Genomic DNA, 27,896 nt, shown 5'->3' on the forward strand with positions numbered 1-27,896 from the left:
CCTACCACGGCCACCCAGACAAAGGTTATCAAAGTTCCATCGGAACTTCTAACCTACCATCTGAACACTAAACTACGGACTTCCATCGTTTTTGAAAGATTTGTAAACCCATGATTTCATTATGCTTTAACTGTACCCACCCCTTCCCTTTGTGTTTATATTATAGGTGGTGAAATAAGCTTTATAAAAACATAAATTCTAAAATCCCAAACTAAAGCAAATAGCATCACTCAAGAGAAGTTTGTAAATAATTTCTGTGCTTCTGAAAAGTAAAAAGAAAGTTGTGAGGCAGGCTTTAACATACCGATCATTAGTCCACAGTGCAGTGTAAGGATCCCAGGAATGAGAAACGTCCTAAAAAATCAGTTTCTAGGGGAAGCTAACGAGGTAGTGTTCCACTGATTTTTCTATTGCTTCTGATGTAGACATGACAGACACTGGTGGTTTCTGTTAAAGAAAATAAAACCTTTATTAATAAAAAACTTTTTTAAATCTAAAAAGAAAATCCTTGTCAGTGAACACCAGGTGTTTATTTCTTTCTCTAATGGCATTGTTTTCCTAAATATTATTTATTCTCTTTCCCTTTGAAAATGATTAAATACCATTTACTGTGCTTTTTCACAATGATGATAATCCCAAGAATGCAGGTGCTCAGGAAAACTCTTAAAATACACTGTTCATAGGGGAGACGGCTGATAAGAAGCAATTTCAACAAATCATACTAAAGGCAGAGGTAATTTTCCATTTGTATCTTAAGGCACTTCTTGGTTTGTAACATAACATAATGCACACATATGCTACAAATTAAATGTTCACAAAGAGTGTTTAAAATAAAAAAAAACAACAAGTTTGGTTACAGGTTAAAATTCATGGTTGACACCAGAAGTGAAGACAAGTTTAGCTGTTCATGATTTCATTTTCCTACTCCTCTGGCAGTCTTTTTTAAATGAAGAAAAAAACAAGACGTACTGCTTGGTTTAAACTAGAATCTAGAGATTTGTGTTTGTCTTTTATAATCATGTGACTTGTGACTAAAACAAACCCAAAGCATTAAAAATAAGGAATAACCCCCCCCCCACTAGAAATAAAATTGTCTTATGATGTTAGTCTTATGGTAAACTAGAGTTGTATAGCTTAAAAAGGATATTTACATTGGTGTAAATTCATCCTTGTAGGGTTTTCTGCCTGTTCTTTGCGTTTAACATTATCCTGTTCAACTGTCATTATTGAACTATAAAATGAATCTCTAGGTGCTCAAGAGCATACAGTACACTATTTTCTCCAGCTTCCTTTTTATGGTATTTTTTTTTTTAAAAAAGAACCAGCTTTCTCCGATGTGAGTACAGTGCAATTCTTTGTCATTGTTTCTCTTAGAAGTATTAATCCATGTCAATTAATGTGCCAACAGCAATCCCGGGAGCTTGTAGTGTTACCTGTGAGGACAGACCCCTGTTCCAGGTGTAAAACAGAGGATGACAGACAAAGTGTGGCAGCTGTTGCTCTTTTTCACTTTGCCGATACAAAGGGTGTAGCAGTAAAACTTGAGCTGATCAGGAACTTGTAATTCCCTCACCGCAGTGCGTCAAACATTCGCCACTTCTAAAGGCAAGACTAATGTCTATTCTTCCAATGCATAATTGGAAGAAATGATCCCCAACTGATCACTTTGATATCACCACTTCCACAATGAATATGGTACTGTCTACTAGAAGTAGAATAATTCACACTGTGCCAACCTACAGGCATTCTAATGCCCACATTTGACTTCAAAGCCAGAAAGTGCCTGTTTATCAGCACCAGAATGGATGAAATACCCACAACACCCTGCAAATGTGACAACTTGAGGGTCAGGGATAGGAGTTGGTTTGGACTGAGGAACCCCAGGCATGCAATAAAACGAAGATAGGCTTCTCAGGGAAAAAAAAAAGACACTGCAAATAGTTATTTTTTTATAAATTAGAAAACTACAATTAGTGTCCTGTGCTTCAACCTCACTTTTGTAACTGATTTTTTTCAGTCAAGCAGCATCTATTTCAAGTTCCAAAAGAAAGGTGTTCAGATCCTTCCGGGTCCACTGGGTTTCATTTCATTCCAGCGCTGGGGACTGGGGGTTATTCCTACGAAAGCATTCAAGGATCCTGGAGCCAGAGTTTTCCCCAAAGGCTTTTGTTCAGATTTGTCTAGAAATACACTTGCTGCTGGCAGGGGTCAGTCAGTTTGAGCCAAAGTTAAGTCTCCATTTCTCATAGAGGCACCTTGCCTCCTATAATGGCACTATATAATTCCTCGTCCAAGGTCTTGTAACCCCCGGCTCGTGCGGCCAAGAAGAAAATCCTATCAGATGAATGACGTGGGTCAAATCCCTCCTTCTGCAGCCTTGTCTTCTGGATTTTGAAGGTACCTGAGAGAGAGACACTACTGTGAAAAACGCTGTAGACACCCAATATGAATAGGAAGGTTTTGGCTACTGTAACAACTTTGACTCTTAATGCAACATAGCTTCGAAACCATGCTTGTCATTTAGCAGCCTTTAACTAATCAGAATCTTCACAAGCTTCATCACAACTCCAAGGAACATTACTCACGAGCAGTCATATGAAGTGTTGTAGCAGCTACCATCACATTTTCCAACCATATTTAAGTGACCATCACTTCTCTGTACCCAAGCATAAAGGATACTTTTTGTTCTACAGAACACAGATCAAGTGTCTAGATTTCATTAGGAAAGCACCATAGAATTGTAAAATAAATCATTTTAAATAATCTAATATTCACTTGAGTCATGTCATTACAATAAGCTGACTAAGCCCAACCAAACCTAAGGCCTTTTCCAGTTTTGATCTAGGGACTTTTTAAGTTTCAATGTTTCAAGTTTCAAATATTTTTAAAACAGGAAATCTACAGTTCCACTAATAAAGTACTGTAGGCAGTTCTAGATGGAAGTCTCAAAGGGTAGTGGGAGTGTGGAACAAGCTACAAAGCCGTATTGTTGAAATGATACCCTGGCATCTTTTAAGAAATGGCTGGATGAGAACCTCTGATCAATAACTACTATCAATGGAGCTGGCTGGGCCAGACGGACAATTCATCCATTAATAGGAAGCTGTTAAAACCTGGCAAGGGCAACAAAAATACTTTTTAGAGCAAATCAAATCATTAGGTCAATTAATTTGAGCTGAGCTCAAATGAAAAGCAGAAATGGGCCCCACACTCCAGGAATACTTGACTATGATAGTTAAGGTGGGTAGCTGCGTTCCTTTTCAGCCTACTCATGCTGACAAGTAATAGGTTTATTCCATGCTGAAAAAAAGAAGAAAGAAAACACAACGTTTCGGCCGTGGAGCCTTCGTCAGGTGTGAGAAAGACAAGGCAGTAAGCAAAGGTAATGTAGCAGGAGAACAAAGGCTGGGAAAGAGGAGGAGCGAGAGGAGCAGTGGACAGAAAGAGAGGCCAATCAAGAGGTGTGAAGTCAGAACAGGTGCAGAGAGGTGTGAAATGAAACCTACAATGAATAGAGAGAGAATTTAGAAGCAAAGTAGTCTGTCGTTAAGAGAAGGGGGAAGTGTGTACCTGCAAGTACACATCTAACACCACACTCATTCAAGTCCCCTCAGGACAATTCTGGATCACCCAGATGGCATCTTGTACCTCCAGCAACCTTATTTGCTGTATCTCTTGCAGTAAATGCCCAGCCATCTACATTGGAGAAACAGGAAGGAGACTTGGAGACCACTTCAGGGAACATGTCAGGGCTGTGAAGATTAAAGATCTCACCAAGCCCATTGTTTCACATTTCACCTATGACGGCCACGACCACTCCAATCTCTCCGTCTGTGTTCTCAAAGATGGTTTTCTGAACTCGTGCATCAGAAAGACTAAGGAAACCAAAATTATCCTGCAGCTAGGATCACACCTTCCCCCTTCTCTTAACGACAGACTTCTTTTCTTCTAAATTTTCTCCATTCATTGAAGTATTAATTTCACACCTCTCTACACCTATTCTGACTTCACACCTCTTGATTGGCCTCTCTTTCTGTCCCCTGCTCCCGCCTCTCGCTCCTCCTCTCTCCCAGCCTTTGTTTTCCCACTACATTACCTTTGCCTACTGCCTTGTCTCTCTCACACCTGAAGAAGGCTCCACGGCCGAAACATTGCGTTTTCTTTCTTCTTTTTTTCAGCATGGAATAAACCTATTACTTGTTCCCATACTAGACTATTGACAACTATATAGTTGGACAACCTTGATAGTCCAGTGTTCCAGCTCCTGATGAGCTTCCCTCCGCTTTCCTGCATTGCCATAGGAGTCCAAGGAGGAGGGTGGCTGCTGGGCTCTCCCTCACCTGTAGTGTCGACTTGGGGGGAGATCCGCAGGAACACAGGTCTGGCGTAGGGGGGCAGCACCTTCAGGATCTCCCTGTAGAAACGCTCCGGGTCAAAGCGCCCATCTCTGTCAGCGATGGCTGCCATCCCTGCCTTCCCTTCCACCCCTGAAGAAAAACAGTTACACAGATTTCAGTCAGACATGTCCAGCATAGCCATGCATCCTCAAGAACTGTCCCTTCCGTCTGTGAGAGTTTTGGTTTCTAACTTTGACTCTGACTAAAAGAATTCTGAGAAGCAATGTGTATTATAACTTTGGTCACGACAAAATAAGCTCAAGCGTTTTGTGCTAGTCAACGTCCCTTCTTTGAGGCCAATGGAATACTTCTCACTTTCTGGAGAGAAAGCAGCTGACTCGTGTAACACTGCCAGCTTCTTAAAACAAAAGTCTTCTTTGACAAGACTCTCATTAAAACTCAAGGAAGTACTGGGATCCTCACCTTAAATTGACCTTAAACTGCTTGGAACCCTTGGTAGCATTCCAAATCTGTACAACTACACTTTCCTTAGGAGACCTCACTTCTCACATGAGATATACTGTCACTATCAGCCATTTTCTAACAGTTCAGGGTCACAGGGGAGCCAGAGTCTATCCAAGCAACAGCAGGGACACAAGGTAGGGTACGCTCTGAATGGGACTCTAGCCAATTGCAGGGTACGCACAGTGCCAAATACATACACGGTCATACCAGGAGCAATTCTCCCCGTAGCCAATTAACCTACCAATGTGTCGGGGCTGTGGGAGGAAAACCATACTAACACGATGAAAAGAAACAAACTTCACGCAGAGAGCACCCCAGGTCTGGAACTGAACCCAGGGCCCAGCACTGCGAGGCAGTAATGATAACCACTGTGCCACTGGCTGCCCATCACTGTCCTTTTGTGGATTTAATAAATACAGGATTTGAAATTTCCAGTATTATTTAAATAAACACCATCAAAACGTACGGCATTTAGAAAATTTATATTCTAGGTTTACAGAGTGGTCAAACTCCATGATGGCTAAACATTTTAACAAGATCAACAGTGCACTAGAGCTTTAAAAAAAGTGATATTCAAAATTATAGCAATGTACAAAGACTGCTGACCAATCACCAAAAGGTGAACAAGGGAAGCGAATCAGAAAGATTTTGGCAAAGAAGAAACTTAAACCTGTTTGTAGTTACTGCACATCTGCAGTTCATGTGGTTTCTGGAAAAACTGCAGGGTGGACTGCCAAGCATGTAAAATTGATCATTTTCATATTATATATAACATATAACATTATTATTTGCTTGATAGCAGTACTAAAAAAGTAAAAAGAGGTGCTGGGGCTCAAGAAGGGATTTAAATTTTAAACATAAATTTGAATGAGCAGGTATTATTGCTATTACCCTTAAAGTCACAATTTGATATCAGTATACAAAAGTTGAAGCATTTTTAACTAAAATACCCAATAACAATTTGATACCCACACTGAGAACAAAATGAAAACAAACTGTACCTAAATATACATAATTAAAATCAGTTGTCATCTATACTTAAATAATTGCAATAACTGTTCAATTCTTTGCTGATGTCTGGTCATCTTCAATTCCTGGGGGCGCACTCCTGCAAACCAGACTGGTCTCTGATCCTTCAAGCTGACTCTACGCTACTCCGAAGAGGACATTTGTACTTGGCGAGGCAGCAGGTGGGCCCTGCTGAGTTCGAAGCCCACCTGGCACAGGTACCCCGTACACAGCCACGTCGGTCTGGCCCAGGATGGTGCTGAGGGTACCCTCCACCTCCGTCGTGGAGACGTTCTCCCCCCTCCAGCGAAACGTGTCCCCGCTGCGGTCCTTGAAATACATGTACCCCAGCTCGTCCATCTCCAGCACGTCACCTGGGGCAGGGGGGGAGAGATGCCCTCAGGTTGGGCTGGCATTGAAGCAGCTCTGCCAGTATTATAAGGCCTGCTGCCTTGTGGCTAGACCTGAGCACAACCCTATCTGCGTCATCCTATGCTAAACGGAGCTTGCGTAGAGTTTGTACTGTACAGATACTTTCAATTCAGCCAGTTCCATAAACTCCTTTCTCTATCATTCCATTATGTGAATGATGAAAAAACAGAAAACACTTTTTTACTTTGAAACCATGTTCTTTTCTATCCTCTGCTGTACACTTTTTTGTCTGTTTGCTAATAATTATGAGAATAATGATGGGAGTAATGCTATAATGAGCAAAGTTGTCGCTGAATGGCTTCCACCATCCGCACGCATTAAGTAATGGATCTGGCTGGGTATTATGATGTAGTGGTGAACAGTAAACGAGAGTCTATACAAGAAACTCCAGATAATCACTCTCTACTTACAAGAGAGAGCAACACTCCTGAGTGCTGGCTTTGGCAACAAACAGTACTTGTCCTTTGATCTGTACACTATACTAATGATACATATATCTAATATCTGGGTACGACAACTAAAATATTATATGCACTGTATATGCATTTGATCTGATATTTCAGGAATGGGTACTGTACACTGGCAAATGTTTGCTGCCAGTACACACGGTTGTTTTTTGTGTAACCCATTTAACACCCAAATCGGCTTTTTAATAGGTCGGTATGAACAGGCCAGTGAGAAAGGGGAAGCCCAGGATACCCGAGAGGTAGGCCGAGTCGCCCTTCTTGAAGGCGTTGTAGGCGATCTTCTTGGTGTTGGCGGACTCGTTGGCGTAGCCGTCGAACCTCCGCAGGGGATCCTGCTGGTTGATCCGTCCCACCAGCAGCCCCGGCTCGCCTGCAATGACACACAGCCGTTGGCAGCTCCGGCCAGTTTGCCCGAAAGCCCTGCGCTCAGACGAGAGGGACGGGTGGCGGCTTTCTCACCTGGCCTGCAGGACACGCACAGCCCACTGCGGTCCCGAATGAGCTCCATGGTCTCCTCGTTGACCTTCACCAGCCGGATGGGGTACACGTTGGGCAGGATCCGACTGTTAAACCCACACGCCCCCACCTGGGAGCACAACACACAGGAGGGGTGTGGGTTTCTAAAGAGCCTAGACTAAATTCTTGATGGGGCAAACAACTGGCAGATGACCTAATGTAGGTACTTTACGTGCAGAATATTACTGCAAAGCATCAGAAACAAACTATAAATCTAATCAGGAAGAAACTTGAAGAGCATACTTATGAGTAAATCTTAGGCGTTTAAGTTCATGGATTGTTTTTATCTTCCATGCAATTCTGAAGCGATGAAAAAGGGCCAACAATATTAGAAAATTCAGCTAGCAGTGTGGAATTTAAATCAAGGGATATTATGCCGAAACTGCATAATGCACCGCTGGAAGACCTTATTTCAATTACTGGGTGCAATTTTAGTCACAAAGGTACATAAACTAAAGAGATCACAGCTCTAGTAGAATCAATCCAGAAAAGAGTAAATAGATGTATTAGCAGTTTCAGAGGAAGGTCCTGCTCTGATAGGTATGAAGAAATGAATCTTTTAAATCTTTAAACAGAGAAGAAGACTACAAAAGGACCCAATTTAAGATTCCAATAAGGATGTGCATTTAAAATTGTTCCTCTTTACACAAAGGGTTGTGGGAGACTGCAACATGCCATTCAGCCATGCTGTCCAAGACGATGCCCTGGTTTCCTTCAGGAAACATCTGGATGAGATCCATTAACTGGATCAATTAAATATAGAAAATACACACAAAAGAGCTAGACAGTCCTAATAGGCTCCTCTCATTTATAATCGCTAGTAAGTTCCTATGTTCCCTGAAATTAACACTCAATTTAGCATTGATGATGCTTAATTCATGGCCTCATTATAGTTACTTGATCATCTAGCAAGGTAAACAAGCTCCACAAAGAAAGCTTCCACCCACTGGCATGTTTCTATTCTCCTAAATTTACTAAACCCAAGCCACAATCTGACCTGGGATGTTTTACAAGCACTGAACTACCAGGCCCGTCTTGAACCAGAACACCTCCACTGTTCTCACCTTGCCGTCCATGTTGGCGATGCTGCAGTTGCATTCGGTGGCGCCGTAGAACTCGCCCACCTGCTTGATGTTAAAGCGCTGGGTGAAGGCCTCCCACACGCTGGGCCGCAGGCCGTTGCCCACCGCCAGGCGCACCCGATGCTGCCTCTCCACCTCCCGGCTGGGCTGGCTTAAGAGGTACCTGCAGATCTCCCCGATATACTGCACTACCTAACGTGGAAGAACACAGCATCCGGGCTGTATAAGTCAACCAGCGCACAAAGCCCTCCCGTCCCATGCTGGATTGATCCATGACATATTTCTCTTCTTGCAGCGAACTCCAGGCCTGTATTACAGGGCCATCACCACCAGAGGGCACCAATGAGGCAATTCAGAGACTGCTAGTTTACCTGTTGCTGGAAACTATATGAGTGCTAACTGCATGTAATAAATGTTCACATGGTGGATTACAAGACAGTAGTTCATTGGCTGCAAGCATACAAGTGGTGTGTTAGCAGTGTTATTGTACAGTAACGTCAATAGACTGTATGTAGATTGGAGAGGAGGATCGCATGCTAGTTAATGTGCTGTGTTGAGGCAGGCTACTGAGTTCCTTCTGCTTTTTTCTGAACATACATAGAGGCAGGAGTCTTCCTGAACCTTTACTTTTCATCTGGGTGATGTGCAAAAAGGTCCCCACTATGCTGTCAAGATCAAGGATCCTTGATACAGTGGGCATTTCCACTGTAAACTGGAGCAAGGCAGTTTGGCCTGAATGCGTCAGTCTCCAGAAGAAAAGGCTGGAGGCCTGCCCAGCACCAGGCTAGCAGCCCATCCAACCTGTTCTGCACAGACAGCGGGGTAAAAAATGCCAAAAGTGGTATAAGGAAAGAAGATCAGAATGCTACAGTGAAATTCCACAGGAGGTCCACACCGTGCAGTTGTACTTGACACAGTCGTCCCAGAAGCGGCTGGCCGAGAACTTCTTTTTAATGACCACGGTGAGGCCGTTGACCAGGCACTGGCCCACTCCCATTATGTTACCTGCAGCGAAGGGGGGAGAGGAGAGGTGATCAGGCTCAGCAGCTTCAGGTTTAGAGCCAGATCATACAGCTCAAGCCCAGCTACTGTTGTAGTAAAGGCCAATACCCAGCATTCATTACTGTTGTCACTGCTGCACGCTTACAGTCTGACAAACAGACTCAGCTGTACCTGCAGAGTGGTAGAGGGGGAGGCAGTCATAGACGATGTCATCTGGCCGCATTCCAAATGCATGGTACCCAAATGCTGCAATGCGGTAATACCTGCCGTGGAAACACAGAGCAATGTCATGCATAAAGGTGCGAAACAGAAAGAGACACGTTGTCGTGGAAAATTACCTGGATCCAAATTAGATTAAGCAGAAGCAAAAAGCTTTAGAGGTCTGGAAACACATTGCTGCCATCAAGGAAAAAAAAATCATGTGCTATCTCATAATTACGATAAAGTTATCTCATTATTACTAGATAGTACATTCACGCATACTTTATGTGATAATCACACAATAGCATAATTGTCATACAATGATCATCTAGAATGATCATTAGTTGAGTTTCAGTTTAAGCGGTAGAATTGACAGCACAGTCCACTCTTTCTTGTTTAAGGATAAGTGTGTGTATCCTCATGCTTATAATGATTGTGTTCAAATTGTAACATTTCATTATGACTAAACCCCAGTCGAAAGTCTGTTGTTGCACATTCTGTAGCGCTGGACATTGTCACCAACACTTAACCCACAGTTCCAGCTGAGCGGTATCGGTAGGTTCTAGGTGCTGTCAGAACACAATGTAAAAGGTTGTTCATACAGTCAAATGAGCATGTGTGTTTCGTAATTGTGCGATATGTCCCATGAAACATTATGTTTTAATAAGCTCATAATAATTATAATAATCTCATAATAATTAGATAATTTTCTAAATTAAGAAATAACTTTTCCTTGATCATCCAACTTTGTAGTTTTTTAGGTATCTGCAGTGATTTTGGAAACTCCAAGAATGCACTCTGATCATGATAAAAATATTCAATATTCCAAAACCCTATCATTCAAAACCTTTAACTATGCCACATGTGAAACAATATATAGCACACTCAGTGACAACTTGTCTGTGTTTTTAAGTCAAAATCTCAGATGTTACATGCCAATTTCATCTTCCAAAAAAAACAGTTTTGTTTTCAAAAGATGAGAAAGTTTGCAATTACAAACTATACAAAGACAATGATGTACAAAACCAAGAGCTAAGTTTTACATTTAAAGATTTCAGCTGAGATGTGGAAATCCAACAGAAGACGGTTCATGACTCAGACATACTACACTGAGCCACTAGTTATTCACATTAATGTCACCAAAAAGAACTCGACTTAAACCTCATCTCCAAGCTGCACAACAAACTCATTAACAGAAAGATCAACTTCAACAAATTGTTCTGTGCGGAAGCAGCATACTGACTAGTTCATTGCTCTAGCTAGCAGGTTCAATACTCTGCACCAGCTGCTTGCAATCTGATAAAGCGTCCTGTTAGCCTAAGTGTGGAAGTGATCATCAAGAGTCAGCTATTTCTGAGTTTATATTTATAGCAAAGTTTCTCATTTGTTTTTCACGTGGACATCCTTATTTTACAAAAACGGTCTTCTTTTGTAGGATTAAATTCTTTAAAAGGAGTGCTTTTTCAAAATATTTCCTGAACCTTTCTTCAGATATTTAGTTGATTTCAGAAATGAATGAGAATGGACCGAATAGGGGGACCTGTATCAGCTGAACTGAGACAAAGATCTTGTAGAAATGGACTATCACTCACCTGCTGTGAACTACAATAGCAGCTTTGGGAAGCCCAGTTGTGCCCGAGGTGTAGATATAGAAGAGACGATCTAATGAAGGAGAGAAAACATGTGAAGCAGACATAACAACTGCAAATACTGTAATTATTGGGAGTGGATGGGAAATATTTAATTCGTCACATGCATCGTTTGTTGTCCAGGGCTGCAAATTTAATTCAAAATGCTAGGGAGTGTCGTCCATAGGCCGCATATTTAAGCAAATTTGGGGAAATGTAAAAGAATGAGTAAATATGTCCCTCCAAGTAGGAATACATAATTTCTTCAATTTGCCCGAGGCACAGAAACCTAATTCAAACAATCTCTATCAAACTGAGCCACTTGTTTTCTGCCAAGGAGATTAAAAAACATTATCTAAGGGAAGAATTCCTCTTTAGAAATATTACAGACCACAGCTGTATTTAAATGATCATCCTCAAGAGACAGTAGAAGCCCAGTTTTCTTACTGTGGTGAAATGTCTGCCTTCTAGTTTTGCATATGTGAGGCCAGTTAATGGTGCCTGTGTTTATCCTCTGTCGCAAATGCACTATTTTCAAGCCAAGGCTGGTTATTGTGATCAGTCCAGTGGACAAATACATAACTCTTGTTTTTGCATCCCACTCTCCTGTGACCCAGAGGTGAAAACTAAAGGTGAGGGAGTCTTACTGTACTGGACAATCTCCTTTCACCCACTGAATCTGCAGACTCCACAGTTCGACATTTTGGCATTTCCCACAAACACACAGTAATACAGAAGGAGCCCAGTGTGCGCGCGAAGGTTTCACAACCATGCAAAACACAAATCTGCATTACCCTGAGCAACTTCTGCAACAGGCAGTAGAGATGCATACCATCCAGACAGATGGCCTTTCTTCATGGTGTCACAATTCTCTTAAACTTTCTTAAAAGAATGCCTGCATGATCAGTCATGATTGAAGCATTACGCGTGGCATACTACACAGCTGTCCACAACGCTGACAATTTAGTGAGCATCCTTGTTTTCACTATATAAAATAAAAAAAAGTTTTGAGACAAGGTTGAGTTTTATCTACTGTGGATATTTAGAAATCGCAGTGCTTGCAGTTCCCCCTGTGGAAGGCCAGCACTTTAGTCTGTTTTCACCACTACGCAGACTCCATGCTAGTTGTGACTCAGAGACAGAATGCCTATCTAACGGGGCGAAAGGTTTTTCCAGCGCTCTCAAGCGGCTTCTTGCCACCTCAGGCACTTCTCCAAAAACCCTCAGACTTCACAGGCTTTCCTGAATAGGAGGCAGTGGAGGACTCACGAGCTGTAAGGCAGATCGCAAAATTTACTGTGGGAATTTCTCCTTGCAAAGAAAAGATGCCAATAAAAAGTAGCCCACAGGAACTGCAGAAGGAACACAAAAATGACAGAAACAAGGCACAGGTGATACCCAGCCGAAATACGAAACACTTGGAAGTGAATACTGTATGTATTTTAAGTTTGGCGTTTGGGTTTGAAAATTCAGCAGTGCCTCTGCTAGCCAGTTCTTCATAGTAGTGTAGGAGAGGGGTTCCCAATCCTGGTGATGGATTGACCCGACTGATTTTTCTAACGAAATGCAGTAGTTATAAGGCAGCCACCACCATGTCTAAGAGCTCAACACAAACAGTTCACATTATCAGTCCTAGAACTAAAGAGAGAAGTGTAAAAAGTGCTTCTGCATTAAGTCTTACTAAGAAAACAGCTTAGTTAACCATGTGCTTTGCTGTAGCGTTTATCATCTCACACAGAAGTGCGTTGCCCACTTGAGTGACACATGGGAGCTATTGTGCACCAGCTGCCACATGACACAGTAGAACAGATGAAATTGCGTCCCCTGCTGAACTAAAGCTGAATTTAAGAAAGCCAGACCACAAACTCAAAGTGGTATTTAGCAAGAACTTTGGGGTTAATAAACATTTATTTGGTCCAAACAGAAAAGCACCACCTACCAACACCACCTGCCTTAGACATCTCTCATCCTGGTACTGACTAGGCCCTACCTTGCTCTGCTGCCAAAACCCATTGAAATGAGAATACAAGGGTGATCCATAAAACCCACTGGACTCTGGCTCTTTAGAACCAGACCAGGTTTCTTTCCTGTACAGTATGCCCTGCAATATTTTTGAAAACAATGATTTAAGCTTTGAGAACTGGTTCAGGAATGAAACCAAGCTTTTAAAGCTAAATGAGCTACAGTGCAAGACAAAGTTACCCAACAATATGGTGTTAAAGGTGACCACTCTAAGATCCTGATATGTGAATGCAGGGATGAGTCAGTCCTATTTTGTCCTTTTACTAAGCAGTTTTTGGCCAATGTTCCAGCCAAGAAAGGAAGAGTGTGTAATTATAATCGGGTTACATCATGAGATTTTTTTTCCTGTGAGAAGCAGGGTGGCAAAGGATAAGAATAATTTGGGAAAACAAAGGTGAAAATAATCTATTTTTAAACTATTTTATTTTAAAAACTATTTATACCGATTTTAATTTTCTATACGAGAGGTTTATAATGGGTGGAGCGGTGGCTCTGTGGCTATGGATCTGCGCCTGGGGCTGGAAGCTTGCCGGTTCAAATCCCGTAGCCGGCAGAGAAATCTTACTCCGTTGGGCTCCTGAGCAAGGCCCTTAACCCCACCTGCTCCAGGGGTGCCGTACAATGGCAGACCCTGCGCTCTGACCCCAAGCTTCTCTTCCTATCTGTGTGTCTCATGGAGAGCAAGCTGGGGTATGCAAAAAGACAAATTCCTAATGTACTAAATTGTAAAGGGTTAATTAAGTGATGTTATTATTATTATTATTATTATAATACATACATACATTATGAAGTTGAAACAGATTCACTGATAGTCTGGGTTTTTGAGGTTTAAATTTCAATTTTAAAAAAAAGCTTTGATGAAAGCTTTAAAACTTTCAATAGCTTTATTTTAGTTTCTCCAGCTTCAAAATAGTCAGAGTATTTGAAAGTACATGTCCTCAAACTTACGATGGAATTTGAGAATTTGCCAAGAGTTACGAAAGAAGTTTGCAAGAAGTGGGTCCTTGCTGTAGCATGAATTTATTTTAATTAGTCATTCAACTCAACTTAACTAAGCTCCACAACAGCTGCCCACTGTGGTCAAGTTCAGCTACTGGCCCTGTTGCCTGAATGGACTTTCAGCTCAAAAGGATGTTAAGCACAAAAAGATAAGAATGAACCTGTTTGGAGGATTAAGAAGGACTGTGCCTGCGTTACGATAAGGCCCTATTCTTTCCAAACCTTGAGGAGCTCCAATAGCACACAGCTCTGTGGTGCAGAGGGCTGTTCCGTAATAAAGCAGCTCATGTTATTGTTCCCTGGGTGAAGAGCAGGAGCCAGCGTCAATGTCGATGTGTCTGGCCACAGAGACAGAGAGAGGGAGGGTGAGGGGAGGAGCCAGGAAAAGTGGGGGAAAGGTTACATACCATACACCAGTGCAGACTCGCTTCAGGAGTAAGGGAAAGAGAGAGCACTTAGACTAGTCCATGCTACTAAGAATCTTATACACCTGCGGAAGCCTCTTACTGTACGTACTTGAAAGGGAGACTTCTAAAATATATAAATGTCAAAGAGAACGAAACCAAAACATTTTATGTAAGATAATAAAGGGTCAGGACTTTCATGATGCGACACTACAAAACAGACAACACTAGAAGTGTATTTATTTCTACCTAAATAAACTGAACAGAACGTTTGTCCAGCATTAGATGAAATACATGATTTTAGGCACTGAACAGTAGATGGATGGTATTTACTCCCCATTTCAGAGTTAGGTACACGCTTCCAGGTTATAAAACCTGATGGGAAAACAAAATCGGATTAACGCTGTTGCATTGTTGCATTTTGGGTACACTCCTGGTTCACATGGCCTTACATCACAGACACGCCTGGATTAGAGCAAAACACAGGCCAAAGCAAACTGCAAATGTGCAGACAGGCTGAGGCACTTATTGTGAGGCACGAGGAAGAACGTAAGAAATTAAAGGCTGCACACAAGAGGTAACTGGGTCATGCTCTATTGAGATGTGCCATTTTCTTCCTCCCAGTCCTGCTCTCTGGCTCTCTTTGGCAGTTCTGTTATTGATGCAAATAAACGATTCAGAAATCGACAGCTATGCCATTAAACAACACTAACAGCAAACTTGCAGCGGCTGGGCGTTTCTTTTACCCGTTTTCTTTCAGATCCCAGTACGAGACTCCGAACCCTGGGAGACACTGCTCTCTGCTCTGTTGCTCCACGACACTGCAATGATCTCCCAGCTCATGTTAGACACTGAAAGTCAGCCAGCACTTTCAAAAATTCACTTTTATCTTATAATTCTGTTCAATTAACAATTTTAAGTCATATACATTTATCTAGTGCTTGACTTTATTGTACAGTGCCATTGAGATGAAGCGCCAAGTGAAACATCGCTACTGAACACATGCAATACAGGCTATTATTGTAGTACGTAAGTAAAGCACAGCAGGCCTGTGTTTAACAGCACAAGAACAAAAGACTAGTGTGATACTGTTACTCTCATTAATTAAAGCCGCACAATAGCCAAGCTGAGCTTTTCAGCACCCTCACTATCAAAGACTCACGTTCCATTGCCTTCTCCCTGAATTACAACTGGACTGGTTAACAGCTAAATACTGCGCTGCTCTCTGGAACAGAGCTCTCTTGTGAAATTAAGACCACACCTGGCATAGGAATTATGGCCAAATGGTCACATTGCTTTAAGGGCTGTAACACTGCAACGTACGACACCAGTGAAACAAAATTCTGTAGGACTTGTGATGACCTCTGATGAGTGATTATTACAACTATAATGCAATGAAATAAATGGAAAAATTAATTAAGGCATAGATTTTAATTTCTCTTTTCTGGGTCTTTGTATGCAATCAGGACTTATTTTACAACAGCTTGTGCATTTGTTTCTAAATCTCATTAACTGCAATCTGTTTTTGTTCTTTTCCTTTGTGTGTGAACTACAAATGGAAGGCACGCAGAGAGAAAAAAAACTATCAGCTCTGCATCCCCAGCTGTGTGTGAAACTCAATTCTTGCATTGGTTCTTCCAGGTATTGCACTATCAATTTGGGCAGCCTTTTGATATTTGATTAATAAGATAAGAGCTGATTAAATGAGGAACATGATTCTTCTACAGGGCACACTCTCCTACAGCTCACTTCAAGAGCAGGACAGGCCTCAATCGCTCTCTCTGTAAATGCATAATAAGATTTCACACCAATTGCGCAATGCCTGCAACTTATGCTATCTGCCATGGAAAAACCACCAGTCACAAGTCAATGTGTATATTAGTGAGACTTTCAGACTCATTTTGGCACATAACACTCACGTAATCAAATCTGCTTAAAACCAACTTGTTTTGCTAATCTGTGCCTGTACTGTAGCTCTACAGGATCAAGAGCTGAATTCATCACTCTAGACCAGAAACAACATGACCTTCAGCGGTGGCATCAGCTAACTTGAAGTTGAGAAGCTTATGCAGACTTTATGAACCTTCTCTATGCTTGTCTTTAAGACAGAGATGAGTTATAGTAAGTTGCCCTATGGAAAAAGATCCATGTTTTTAATTTCAGTTTCCAACACTACTTATATGAGTTTAATTATACAGCATCCCAAGACAAGATCCCAATTGATATAGCATATACATCTGCAAGGGGCATGTCTCTGGGTATGTAGCAGCGTTGCTGTACCAAGATGTTAGCATGGCATCAGCTCTGCTTTGCCCTGTCTTGTCTCAGTGAGGGAGAGTCAAAGTGCAGATGATGCAGACCGGATTGTCACACATCTGTAGGTCTCAAAACAGACAAACTCAGCAATAATTCAAAAGCATTCCTCTGGAATATTTCACAAAGATAGCATTAGGTCTCCAAATGGACAGACCCTGGCAGGGAATGACACTAGTTCAGATGGCTAACCTATGCAAATGTCAGAAACAGTGCTTCGATGAAAAGTAACTACTGAACCAAAGTGGTCTAACTCACCAGAGAGGCAGGTACCTGGCATAGTGTTTAAAGTGATTGCTCAAGCAGAAGTTGGGACATGCTAAAGAAAGACTTCCAGTAGAAGCTACCCTGCTGGTTGCTGTTCAGACGATTAGTGAACAAGCATAATCGGCAGCGAGGAGACAGCTATTGTTGAAGGATTCCTTAACGCCATCGCACACTTTCAACAACAGCACCCACTGTGTTCTAGTCAAACAGTGGAGCTTCACAAAACCATGAATGGGCAGCACACAAGCTACTGATCCAAGCGTTTCTTGTCAGCCACTGTAGTGTTATTAAGGCAATTTTTCATCTCGCTGATTGCTAAGACACAGACCAAGTTATGGGAAATGAAACTCTGTTGTATACTTCCAGAAATGGCCCAAAATTCAAACACGTGCAGGTTTTGTGAAAAAAATAAGGCAATTCATATTCTCAAAGTACTGCAAAGATTGCAAATCCCTATGTAATACTGTATGTGCCACATTCCTATTCAAGCTCTTTGCTTGGCTAGTATTTTATCTGTTACGTCACCCTTAATGAGTTACGGAACACACCTGCACTTGGCCTTCAGACAAACTAAGGGCTGATGTACAGTTTACAGCAGAGCTGTCCAATTCCTATACCAGAAGGCCATACTCCAGCAGGGTTTATACAGCTCTCCCATTCTGCAAAAGCTCCAAACAGGGGTATAATGAGCATAGAGGGTCAATGCCATTATCAGCTCTGTCTGATCCTATATTCCATGTAGGTATGGAGGTCCCCAGAGAAGAACTACTCAGACTGAAAACCAGCAACTTTGTGAGGCTTGGTCCTGGTCGTTTTGTTCCAATTGCGCCCTTAATGACCAATACTAACTATTGCCAGAAACTGATCTGCTTGCTCGTTTAGGCTTTTGTTCTGTACTCAGCCCGTGTTATTGATAACACCCTCACTAACGTATCATTATAAAGTGAAAGCATGGCAGCGCTACAGGGGTAATGGAAAGAGGAGATGAACATATGGCATTTATAGTTTTAAGGCCAGAAAACTCAGCAAGGCAGCCAAAACCCAAGGCTCTAAAGATCGGGTTAAAAATTCCCGAATGAAACAGCCTCTCTGGAGGTGGCATGTAATAATACCAGTCCAAGAAATAAAAACACACCTCTCATTTTTGCACAAAACCTTGGCCAGCTGCAGAACAATTAATTCAATTTCTTGGGATTATATCTGCTATACCAATTTTATAAGAATAATATTTTATAATATTAGAAGGCTGATGCTGCAAAACTATCCAATGTATTTTTTTCCTGTAATGCAGAGAAAAATAAAGATGGGAAAAGGACAGTGTTTGGGATAAGGATTTCCTGTTTCAAGGAGCATTGTCAGATTAAGGGAGTGCTCTACACTGATTTGGCCTCCCTCTCTGGTTTCAGCTAATCCTGTATTACAAGACACAGGAGGAAATCACTGTCACAATCATGCTCTTCAATTGTGACAATTTTTTTTTACTGATGCGCACTGTCGGGACATGTATTCTTTTGTAGGATATAACCTTAGTGAAGTTATCCATTAGCCCATGGAGACAAGCCAATTTCTGATCACATCCAAGAATCACGCAATTATGTAGTAGAGCCATGCCAATTTTTTAGGAAAAAGAATTTTACGAATTGCCTCAAGAAGTCTGCCTTTTAGATTTCTAACATCATGATTTTCTTTAAAACAAAACGAAGCATCAGAAAACACTAAGGAATACAGCCCTAAAGGAGCCCATTCCTGGAAAGCCTTTGCAATAAGTCAAAAACGAGGGCTATAATTTTCCTATTTTTGAGTAATCCACACTTCAATTTCACTAGGGTATTCTTGACTCTAGGAGCAACTTCGCAGGCTAAGTCTTCAATCTGGGTTTAAGCCACAGAAGCAAAGTTGAACAGGAAGCTAATCTTGAAGGTGAATGAGGATGGCGTTTTCTAAATATATTTCAGCTCAGCAAATTCTCTGCATCACATATCTAAGACCTTACTCAGCTGTTTCCCCAAAGAGATCAGTTACAGTTTACTTTCTAAAGCATTTAAGTGCTGTTCTCTCTGTTCCACATATCAAACCAAATGCTATATTTTTACCTTAAGTCCATGAATGTTTCTTCGCCACCATACTTGACATTTACAACAAAATCCAAACAATTAATGTAGCAACTGAAAATGTAGGGAAAGAGCAAGAGCATAAAAATGGGGTGGTTTGACTATCAAGTGCTGGATGAAATCCATGTCAGCATTCTGCCGCAATTAGAGGATAAATATTCTGAAAATGACTTGAATTTCAAGTATCGCTGACAGCCTTGCCACTGCCTTGGCACAGCAGAAGAGCAGCAGGCTGCGTCAGCAATTTGCAAAACGTGCTCCGGTTTCATTTTGGACTGTGGCTGAGTTTTCCGGGCTCACTGGAGTGTTTTAGGAGATTTCGTCATACTGTCACCTCTCTCCCAGTGTCCAGAGTCAGAGCAACACGTACCAAGCTCCCTGACTCATTGCACACATGCACAAGACTCACATGCACAAGGCTGAGCAGATTGGTGAAGGTTTCTCCAACACGTAACTGTAAAATACACTAGAATGCCGAAAGCCAGGCTGATGCTTTAAAACAGTGTTTTGCCAATTTTGGTCTGGCTTTTCAAGAAGAAATCCTTCTCAGTGTAAACACAAACCAAAGAAGCCTACTGTAAGCACCATCACAGCAGACCTGCTCAGTGAATGTTGACTACACACACTACTCTTGAGGTGCATGTGTGGTAGGGGCTTAAAACTTTCTCTTAGTTTCTGGGGAGCCCCTGGAGACGCCCCAAGGTCTCCAGAGCCCTGATTGAAAACCCTTCCTTTGAGAGCCTGGACACGAGTACCATGACAGTGATGTGATTTATATAAGGACAGCTGTGATGGCTGAGTGGTTAAGGCTCCTTTGGGGTTTTTCCTCATGCAGATTTGAGCCCTGATCTGTTGCTGCTTGAAACCCTGAGGATTTGTTCAAACAATTCATACATGTATGCATCCATCAGTCCACCTAATTTCGAAATGCTTTATCCAATACAGAATCCAGTACGGAGGGGAGCCTGAGCCTGTCCTGGCAGCTACGCGCACAAGTCATGATACACCCTGTAGGGAACACCAATCCATTACAGAACACACATTCACACCAGGCCTATTTTCCCAACAGCCAATTAACCTTTTGCAACAGCCAATTAAGTCTTTGCAACTGTGAAACTGGAGCACCCTGAGGAAACCCATGCAAACTCCACACAGATTGCACCACAGATCAGGAACTGAACAAGGGCCCCAACGCTGTGAGGCAGCAATGCTAAGCACTGTGTCACCAAGCCACCCAATATGTAAGCATGATCAAGGGAAGAATAACCAGTAAAGCACAATCCCAATTACATTTCAAATGGTATTGTGGCTCAATAAATTACAGGAAGGTCCATACAAGCCTTCTCTCCTTAATCATGACTCCACATTTCAGCAGGCTGATCTTACAAGAGGGATGTTTTAACTCTATTCGGACAAGCCAGCGGATTTTGTTAGCATTCCTGTGTATTACTGGGAAGCTGAACCCAGAGGAGGTTTCAACTCGCAGCACGTACCGTTGAAGCCCTTGTGGTGGGTGCGAGGAGGGTGAACGTGGGACGCCGAGGCCAGGAGAACATCCAGGGGCTCGGCTCCCAAGGCAGCCAGGCGACCCGGGCTGATATCGCCCGTGCAGAACCGCACCATGGCTTTACTGAGGGAGTCGCTCACCTCCTCTACAGCTGAGGGGCAGAGAGACAGGCAGGTTAATACGGGGGGGGGAGTCAGAATACTTTCCGAGCCGGATTTAAGGAGAGTCACGCCCTCCATTCCTGGGGTGTTTCACAGAACCTCTTCTGTCATATCTTCGAAACGTTTTACAATAAAGGAGTGGCAACAAAACACTCAAACAAATAAGGTATTTAAAGTCCTTCAAAAAAAGGAATGAGTAATAATACTTATGTTGTTTAGAGATGAAGCATTGAGGTAGAAATACTGGCTGCTGGAGCAAAACGTTTTGACAAATAAATTCAAAGCAGATGTCTAGATAGACACAGCTCCACAGCTAAAATGTTGTGTCTCCTCTCTTTTCCTTTCAGCATGGAATAAACCTTTACCTGTTCCTTTGCAGCCTACGCATGCGGACACAGCTACCCTACTCGAAACATTTCTAAGTAGATCGGATAAAAAGAAACGCATCCCCAGCATTTAAAAAGCACTCACCATCGGCCAGCTCCGCCCCGAAGATGAAGACCCGGGCTCCGCACACGCTCACGCAGTGCAGCAGGGCGTCCCGGCGCAGGTTGAAGTTGATGAGGGCCGCCTCCACCCCCACCTTGGCCAGCCCCAGCCACAGGGCCACCATCAGCGGGTGGCTCTCCATGAAGATGGCTGCCACCTCCCCCGGAGCCAGCCCCCACGCCATTGCCCATTGACCCACGGCGTTGGAGCGGTGCTCCAGCTGGGCAAACGTCCAGACCTCTCCCGTGGCCTCGTAGATCAGGGCCGGCTCGTCGGGGCGGGCCCGCGCCGTCTCTGAGAAGATGGACGGGATGGTGCTGCCGGCCCGCAGGTGCCGGCGGAGGGCCAGCTTGACCCGCAGGAGGACGTACAGGCCTCTGAAGGGACAGGGAGAGAGAGCAGCAGCAGCCATCAGCGGCAGGGCAGCGACCTCAACCTCACCCAAGCTTTGGCTTTCAGCAAACACACGCTCATGAAACACGGCAACCGTACTTGACAATTCGGGAAACTTCATTATAAAGAGCACGAGTCGCACAGAACTGGGAGCGAACTCTAGATTGTCTGACATCATCCCCCTTCACATCCATGAGCCCGAAATGCTCCAATGCCGAAGGCAAGGGGGCAGTGCGGTGGATCTGTGCCTGTGGCTGGAAGGTTGCCGGTTCGTATCCCACTGCTGGCAGAGAAATCCTACTCTGCTGGGCCCCTGAGCAAGGCCCTTAACCCCAGCTGCTCCAGGGGTGCTGTGTAAATGGCTGACCCTGCGCTCTGACCCCAAACTTTTCTCCCTGTCTATCTGTGTCATGGAGAGCAAGTTGGGGTATGCGAAAAGACAAATTCCTAATTCAAGAAATTGTATATGGCCAATAAAGTGATCTTATCTTATCTTAAATATTGGATTGCAGAAAAAGGAAGCTTCTTACTGAAACTTCAGGACTTTAGAACGGAAAGGTCACAGACATGAAGGGCAAATGGAAATGGGGTTCCACATCAAGAAGAGGACCCACTCCACACACAGGTTCGTAGAGTCTGACACTCTGTGGGACTCCCAAGGAGCCCCAGTGGTGGTCCGATGTGCCACAGTGAGGGGGAAGGATCGGAAGAACAGGGACTGTGAGTAAACAGGATTTAAAAACATGGTCTCATATTATTACACTCTTTGCAAAACACAGTCATTTGACACTTCTTTACAAAAGTTCAAATTTTTATACTGGTACGTTGTCTACCCAGCATTTTCTCCTGACCGTGTCTCGCCGCACAGTCACAGCTTTGCTGTGATCACTCTTTGTCTGTTCCACGTCTCCTGATCTGCAGGGTGCCCTGGTGTGGCAGCACACACGCTCGGGGACTCGCCTGCAAATGTACAGATGCCCTTTCCAGAGGCGGCGCTTACTTGAGGTCCCTTTTAGCTGTCCTGAGCACGATGTAGAAGTAATGCCAGCCGCCCGTGCCCAGGTAGACCCCCAGACTGGCTGCCAAGCTCCAGGACCAGGGGACCCCAAACAGGCGCAGGAGCCCCAGAGAGCCCAAGGATAGTGTGGCACCAGCCAGGCTCCGCATCCTAAACCAAGAGAGAAGGACATCTTCTAACACACTGCAGATCACACAGATTTACACCCCCACTATACCATGATCCTCCAAGGGTTTAGAAATACCCTCTTGCACATGACCTTTAACACAATTACAGAAATGGAACAAGTGTCTGACATTGTTGCTAAAAACAGAGCATGTGTTTTATTTTCACTTCAAGTTACTTACTTTGAAGATTATAGATGGTGTCATAATGCCCTTTTTTTAAATCCCTCTAAATAACGATGTGAAAAATTACAATAAAGTGAGTCGACCACATCAGCCATGTGTACTGCTAACATTCCTAGCTACATATCCTGAGGCAGTTCACAATCATTCTAACAACTTAGGACAATTTTCTCTGGCATTCCCAATGTGAAAGAGTTACTTACAGTATATTATTACATGTTTGAACATTTTCAAGCTTGTTTTGCATGTTGACAAAAGCTCTCTTACGGTAACTAATCCGGTCATTTTAACTATAATACATTAATTCATTCAATTTAAAATGTCATTCAATATCTGTAGCGCTAGGGTACAACAATATACAACATGTATTTGAGGCATATTGTACACTGCGTTTTGTTAACCGTTTAGAATGGTCAAGATATAAAGTGTTATGACTTTTGTTACTGGTTATACCCGCGTAGTTTGCGACAGTTAAATAGGGAAAATGTATTTTTCTGTATCTTTAAGGCTGTTCGGTTACAGCACAGCAGCAAACCTAGTCGTAGAATATTACCGGTGTTTTGTCAAAACAGACCTTAACTGTGAACTGTGACTGCTGATCGTGTGCTTTCTGGATTCACATGTGTTATTTTACTGAGCGCTTTAAGGGTACACATACCTCTTCAGTGTAGAAGCTGCTTTTGTCAAGTCTCTTCCACCCCCTCCCCTCCCCGACAATCACAACCGACAATCTTCTCCGTCTCCCCTCAGGGTGGGGATCGTCTCCGTGCGTCCCCTGCCCCGGTTCCCCTTCCCAGTGGCCACACCAGTGACCGGCGGATCTTCCTCTCCGCGGCGTCAGGTTTTCCGCTGGTCCAAAACCGCACACGCAAAGCCCCCTTAAACAAAACTATTCCACCTTTCCCGGTCCTGCGGTTGTTTTTTCTCCTTCTGAGCCCGACACCCAATCGCTCCCGACTCTGGCGGACACCAAAGCTCTGGCCCCCGGATGGCACCCCCCCCTTCAGCCCAGTAATCCCGTTCACAGGGTCCACCTGATCACAGTCACCCCCGGGACATGACAGTTCATAGAGAGCTCCCCACCTTTAAAGACCCGCCTTCTGCCCTCAGCGCCCACCCACAGAGCGCTTCTATTTGCTCTCGCTGAGGTCCATCACTTACTTTCATTGGTCTAAAGGCCATGACGGGAAATGACATTTTGTGTAGGACTAGCTTTCTACGAAGGCGTCATCTAGTGGTGGGAATAATAGACTCTAGTCCAGTGATGGCTCCGAAGACCCATTGTAATAGTAGCAACATTATAATTATCACAGTATTCGCACGTGCTGACAATGTGCATATATTCACAACGCTACGTCCCACCTTCTTCTGGCCAAAGCACATCAAAAGAAAGGAAGACTTTTAAAGTCAATCTTTGATCTGCTTCTTAGTAAATTTTACCTTTTTGTGTCTTGATCAGATGTATGGGAGTGATTCAGTAAAAAACTCCATTATAGAGAGAAAAGTCACTAGCTGATCTTGCTTTCTTTTCTGCTCAGGGTGAGTGGGGGACCCAGAGCCTGTCCCAGCAAGCAACAGATGCATGGGAGGGTACACCCCGGATGGGACACCAGTCCACCATAGGGCACATGCACACACAAACACACTCACATCATGGCCAATTTTCCAGAAGCCAATTAACCTACCAGTATGCCTTTGGACTGTGGGAGGAAACTGGAGCATCAAGAGGAAATCTATGCAAAACGCAGGGAGAACGTACAAACTCTACACAGACAGCACCCTAGGTCCAGAATTGAACCCAGAATCCCAGCAATATGAGGCAATCATGCTAACCACTGCGCCACAGCGCCCCCTGGGAATACATAAAATAATTTATTTCATGCTGGCAAAATGTAACAGTTTATATATATATATTCAATTTATCAGGCAGGTTGGTTAATTAGTATCATATCAGTAATCAGTAAATAAATATCAGTAAAGGTAATAGTGTGAAACAGTTTTCAGGAGCATTGGTCCTGGGTTCAAATTCCAGGAGGATTCTGTGTTTGTCTTCCCCTGAGCACACACTACACAGAAATGAACACACAGAAGCACAACTCCCACCAGTTCTCTAATCACACCCCCGCAAACACAAATCAACAGTTATCATCTGAATGCAAATGCCCAGAAAAATACAACTACATCAAGTTCAGAAAGAGAACGGCTCAGGTTATAGTAATGCTCCTTTATTGTGATATAAGTGAGCCTTTACATTTACACGACGTACTGTGTCTCAATTTGCATTCCATTCCCGTAAATAAAGAACCCCTACAGTCTACCTGTTGGGTAAAAGTGCTGAGAGGAAGGAAGTTAAAGGAGAATAAGATCATGACGATCAGTTTTAATAGTGTAGTCCGTTCATCCATTTTCTAATATCTTCATCCAATTCAGTGTCTGGGGGAAGCCCCACCTATCCTGGCAAGCATCGGGTACAAGGCAGGATAAACCCTGGACAGGATGCCAATCCATTACAGGACACACACAGACAGACTCACTCACACCTCGGCCAAAATTCCCAGAAGCCATTTAACCCACCAGCATGTCGTTGGACTGTGGGAGGACCAGAGCACCCAGAAGAAACCCACTCAAACCTGGGTAGAACGTGCAAACTCCACACAGACAGCACCCACGGTCCACATTTGAAGCCAGGGTCCCAGCGCTGGAAGGCAGCAATGCTATCCGCTGCCCCACCATGTGTAGTATGAACAAGAAGTCCTTCTCCTTCATTTTGTTCTGCCTCCTGTAGTAGTGCTTTTCCTTGTGTAATACAGGTTTCACCTGTTGCAAATACAAAGATGACTCCTTGTCATTCAGTTTTGTACACCAAAGGTTGAAACAGATGTATGTATACTGTATATATATTTGTGATGCAGCATGATCTTCTACCTAATATGTAGAGTAGCCATTGTGTGAAGACAATAGGATTAAGGGAAAATGTGACCTCAGTACACATATCCTCTGCCACACAAAGACAGGCAAGACCCAGGGTGTTCCTGATGCCTGCAGGTGACCCCTCCCTCAGATGCAGGCTCTCCTCGACAGCTCCCTGCAAAAAATGCCCCAGTGTAAGAGACTCTTCCATATGCAGGGCCTGTGCCAGGAAAGGTTCGGTTGGTATCCTAAATGCCTGGACTGATGATTTCACAGTGCCAAAGTGTGTCCGAGTGACAAGGCAAAGGGCACCACCAGATTAGTTTAACCCCCCCACTCGCATTACAGATGTAGTGTTTTTTTTTTTATTCAGCAATGGGAGAAAAAATTAGAATGTGATGGCTTTGCCAAGTGTGTGCTTAATCTTTTAGATCTTGACTTTGTTCATGTGCTTTAGTTTTATAATTCAAGGCTCAAGTTTTCTCAGGTTTGGCAAATCATGAACAACGATTGAGAAAACACATGTAAGAGCCTTAAGTAGCTTTGAGATTGTACGTCTGAATCGAGGCAGGGTCATATAGAACTGTGGGTGGAATTCCATGCATCCATCTATCCCTTATCGTAAAATCAGACGGGGCCTATCCCAGAAGCCCAGCAGGGTACAACGCAGGACTGAGAGCACATGACAGCCCTCATGGACAGTACAGTGTGTCACTCCAATGCAGGGCCACCAACAAAACGAGTTTCCAATTACCAGCTAAGCCCAACCACACCATCATCGCTTTGGGTTTTGGGAGGTAATACCCATGCAAATTTGAGGGGAGAGGGTGCATGCAAACTCCACACAGGTTCCCCAGTCAACGATCTAGCTCAAGGTCCAAGAGCAGTGATGCAGCAGCTCCTGTTGCCATGTCACTCTGCCATCTGGGATGATGGCTGTAGCTCCATTCAGCTACATCAGCTCCATCCAAGAGTCTGGATCTTCCTGTGCCATGCTTTTTGAGGCCTGCAAGACTGTGCAGGTGAAGTGAGTCTCTCATCAGAACAGGGAAAATGACACACAGGAGCAGAATATCCAGCCCACCTCAGTCACTCTGCAGCTGGGCCTCTTCAAGGTGCTTTTTGGAGATTCCCATTGAATTACCTTCTGAAATGTGGTGAAGCAGCTGGTTCTAAGCTTCCTGGATGCCTTCGTATGAAAGACCCCTCCAGCATCATCAGTTTTCTGGCATACAAAGAGAATGGCTGGCTCCTTCTGGTTGACCATGTCCTCTATGTTGCCAGACCTACGCATGATCAGGAAATGGGAAAATGTGGATCTTTGCTCGAAACGTGGAGCGGATGTTGAAAGCTGGAAATTTGTTTTTTCGAGATCCAGGCATTTCTTAATCTGGTACCTGGGTACAGAGCCGTGGGTGGACCTGGCTCAGTGCAGGGAGGCATGCTGTTGGTCCTTCTCCATGGTCCTGAAGGAGCTGTGGGCGAGCTGGCGATGGGGGTTCAGTACTCTGTACACTCTCCTCAGGACTGCCCTCCTCAGCAGTATGTAAACCCAGGGGTCCAGGATCTGATTCCAGGAGGCCATCCGCACCCCCAGGAACACCAGCCACTGGTAGTGCCGCAGGTCATAGTCTGTGCCGCTGAAGGACTTGCTGACTGAGAGAGAGATGAAGATCTGTAGAGATGACAGAGGCGGCAAATCACACAGGGCATGAGTGAGGTCCAGTGCTCAGATCTCATCTCAAAACAGGTGAGAT

At 43.6% G+C, this 27,896-nt stretch overlaps 2 protein-coding genes across 4 annotated transcripts in view; both read right to left on the reverse strand.

Annotated features, from left to right (window-relative positions):
• Positions 1-444: 444 nt before the first annotated feature.
• slc27a1a (solute carrier family 27 member 1a) lies at positions 445-24,337 on the reverse strand. 2 transcript variants are annotated; one of them, XM_088603686.1, is made up of 13 exons: positions 23,888-24,337; positions 22,865-23,032; positions 21,454-21,848; positions 20,808-20,972; positions 11,163-11,232; positions 9,541-9,632; positions 9,263-9,372; positions 8,350-8,559; positions 7,229-7,355; positions 7,002-7,139; positions 6,080-6,244; positions 4,241-4,487; positions 445-2,401 (listed from the first exon to the last, which is right to left on the reverse strand). In XM_088603686.1, the coding sequence occupies exons 2-13, from the start codon at positions 23,029-23,031 to the stop codon at positions 2,356-2,358; spliced, it is 1,932 nt and encodes a 643-aa protein (XP_088459812.1). In that variant the 5' UTR covers position 23,032; positions 23,888-24,337; the 3' UTR covers positions 445-2,355. The 2 variants fall into 2 exon arrangements, with proteins under 2 accessions (XP_088459812.1, XP_088459810.1); XM_088603684.1 differs by having other exon boundaries at positions 4,341-4,487; positions 23,888-24,334.
• A 1,096-nt stretch (positions 24,338-25,433) lies between these two features.
• ptger1c (prostaglandin E receptor 1c (subtype EP1)) overlaps positions 25,434-27,896 on the reverse strand; it is a 28,273-nt gene continuing 25,810 nt past the window's right edge. For both annotated transcript variants that reach the window (XM_088603688.1, XM_088603689.1), the window contains exon 3: positions 25,434-27,814. In XM_088603688.1, coding sequence (XP_088459814.1) covers positions 27,566-27,814 — 249 coding nt within the window. In that variant the 3' untranslated portion in view covers positions 25,434-27,565. The remainder of the gene's footprint in view (positions 27,815-27,896) is intronic.

Source organism: Lepisosteus platostomus, chromosome 13 (assembly GCF_059453375.1).
Source record: "Lepisosteus platostomus isolate fLepPlt1 chromosome 13, fLepPlt1.hap1, whole genome shotgun sequence".
NCBI lineage: Eukaryota > Metazoa > Chordata > Actinopteri > Semionotiformes > Lepisosteidae > Lepisosteus > Lepisosteus platostomus.

Coding starts and splice junctions, on each gene's coding strand:
- slc27a1a (XM_088603684.1), bottom strand. CDS start 23,031: ATGCGGAGCCTGGCTGGTGCCACACTATCCTTGGGCTCTCTGGGGCTC. Junction 9,373..9,540: donor CCCCCTCTACCACTCTGCAG/GTACAGCTGAGT, acceptor CCTTCGCTGCAG/GTAACATAATGGGAGTGGGC. Junction 6,245..7,001: donor CGACTCGGCCTACCTCTCGG/GTATCCTGGGCT, acceptor CCCCTGCCCCAG/GTGACGTGCTGGAGATGGAC.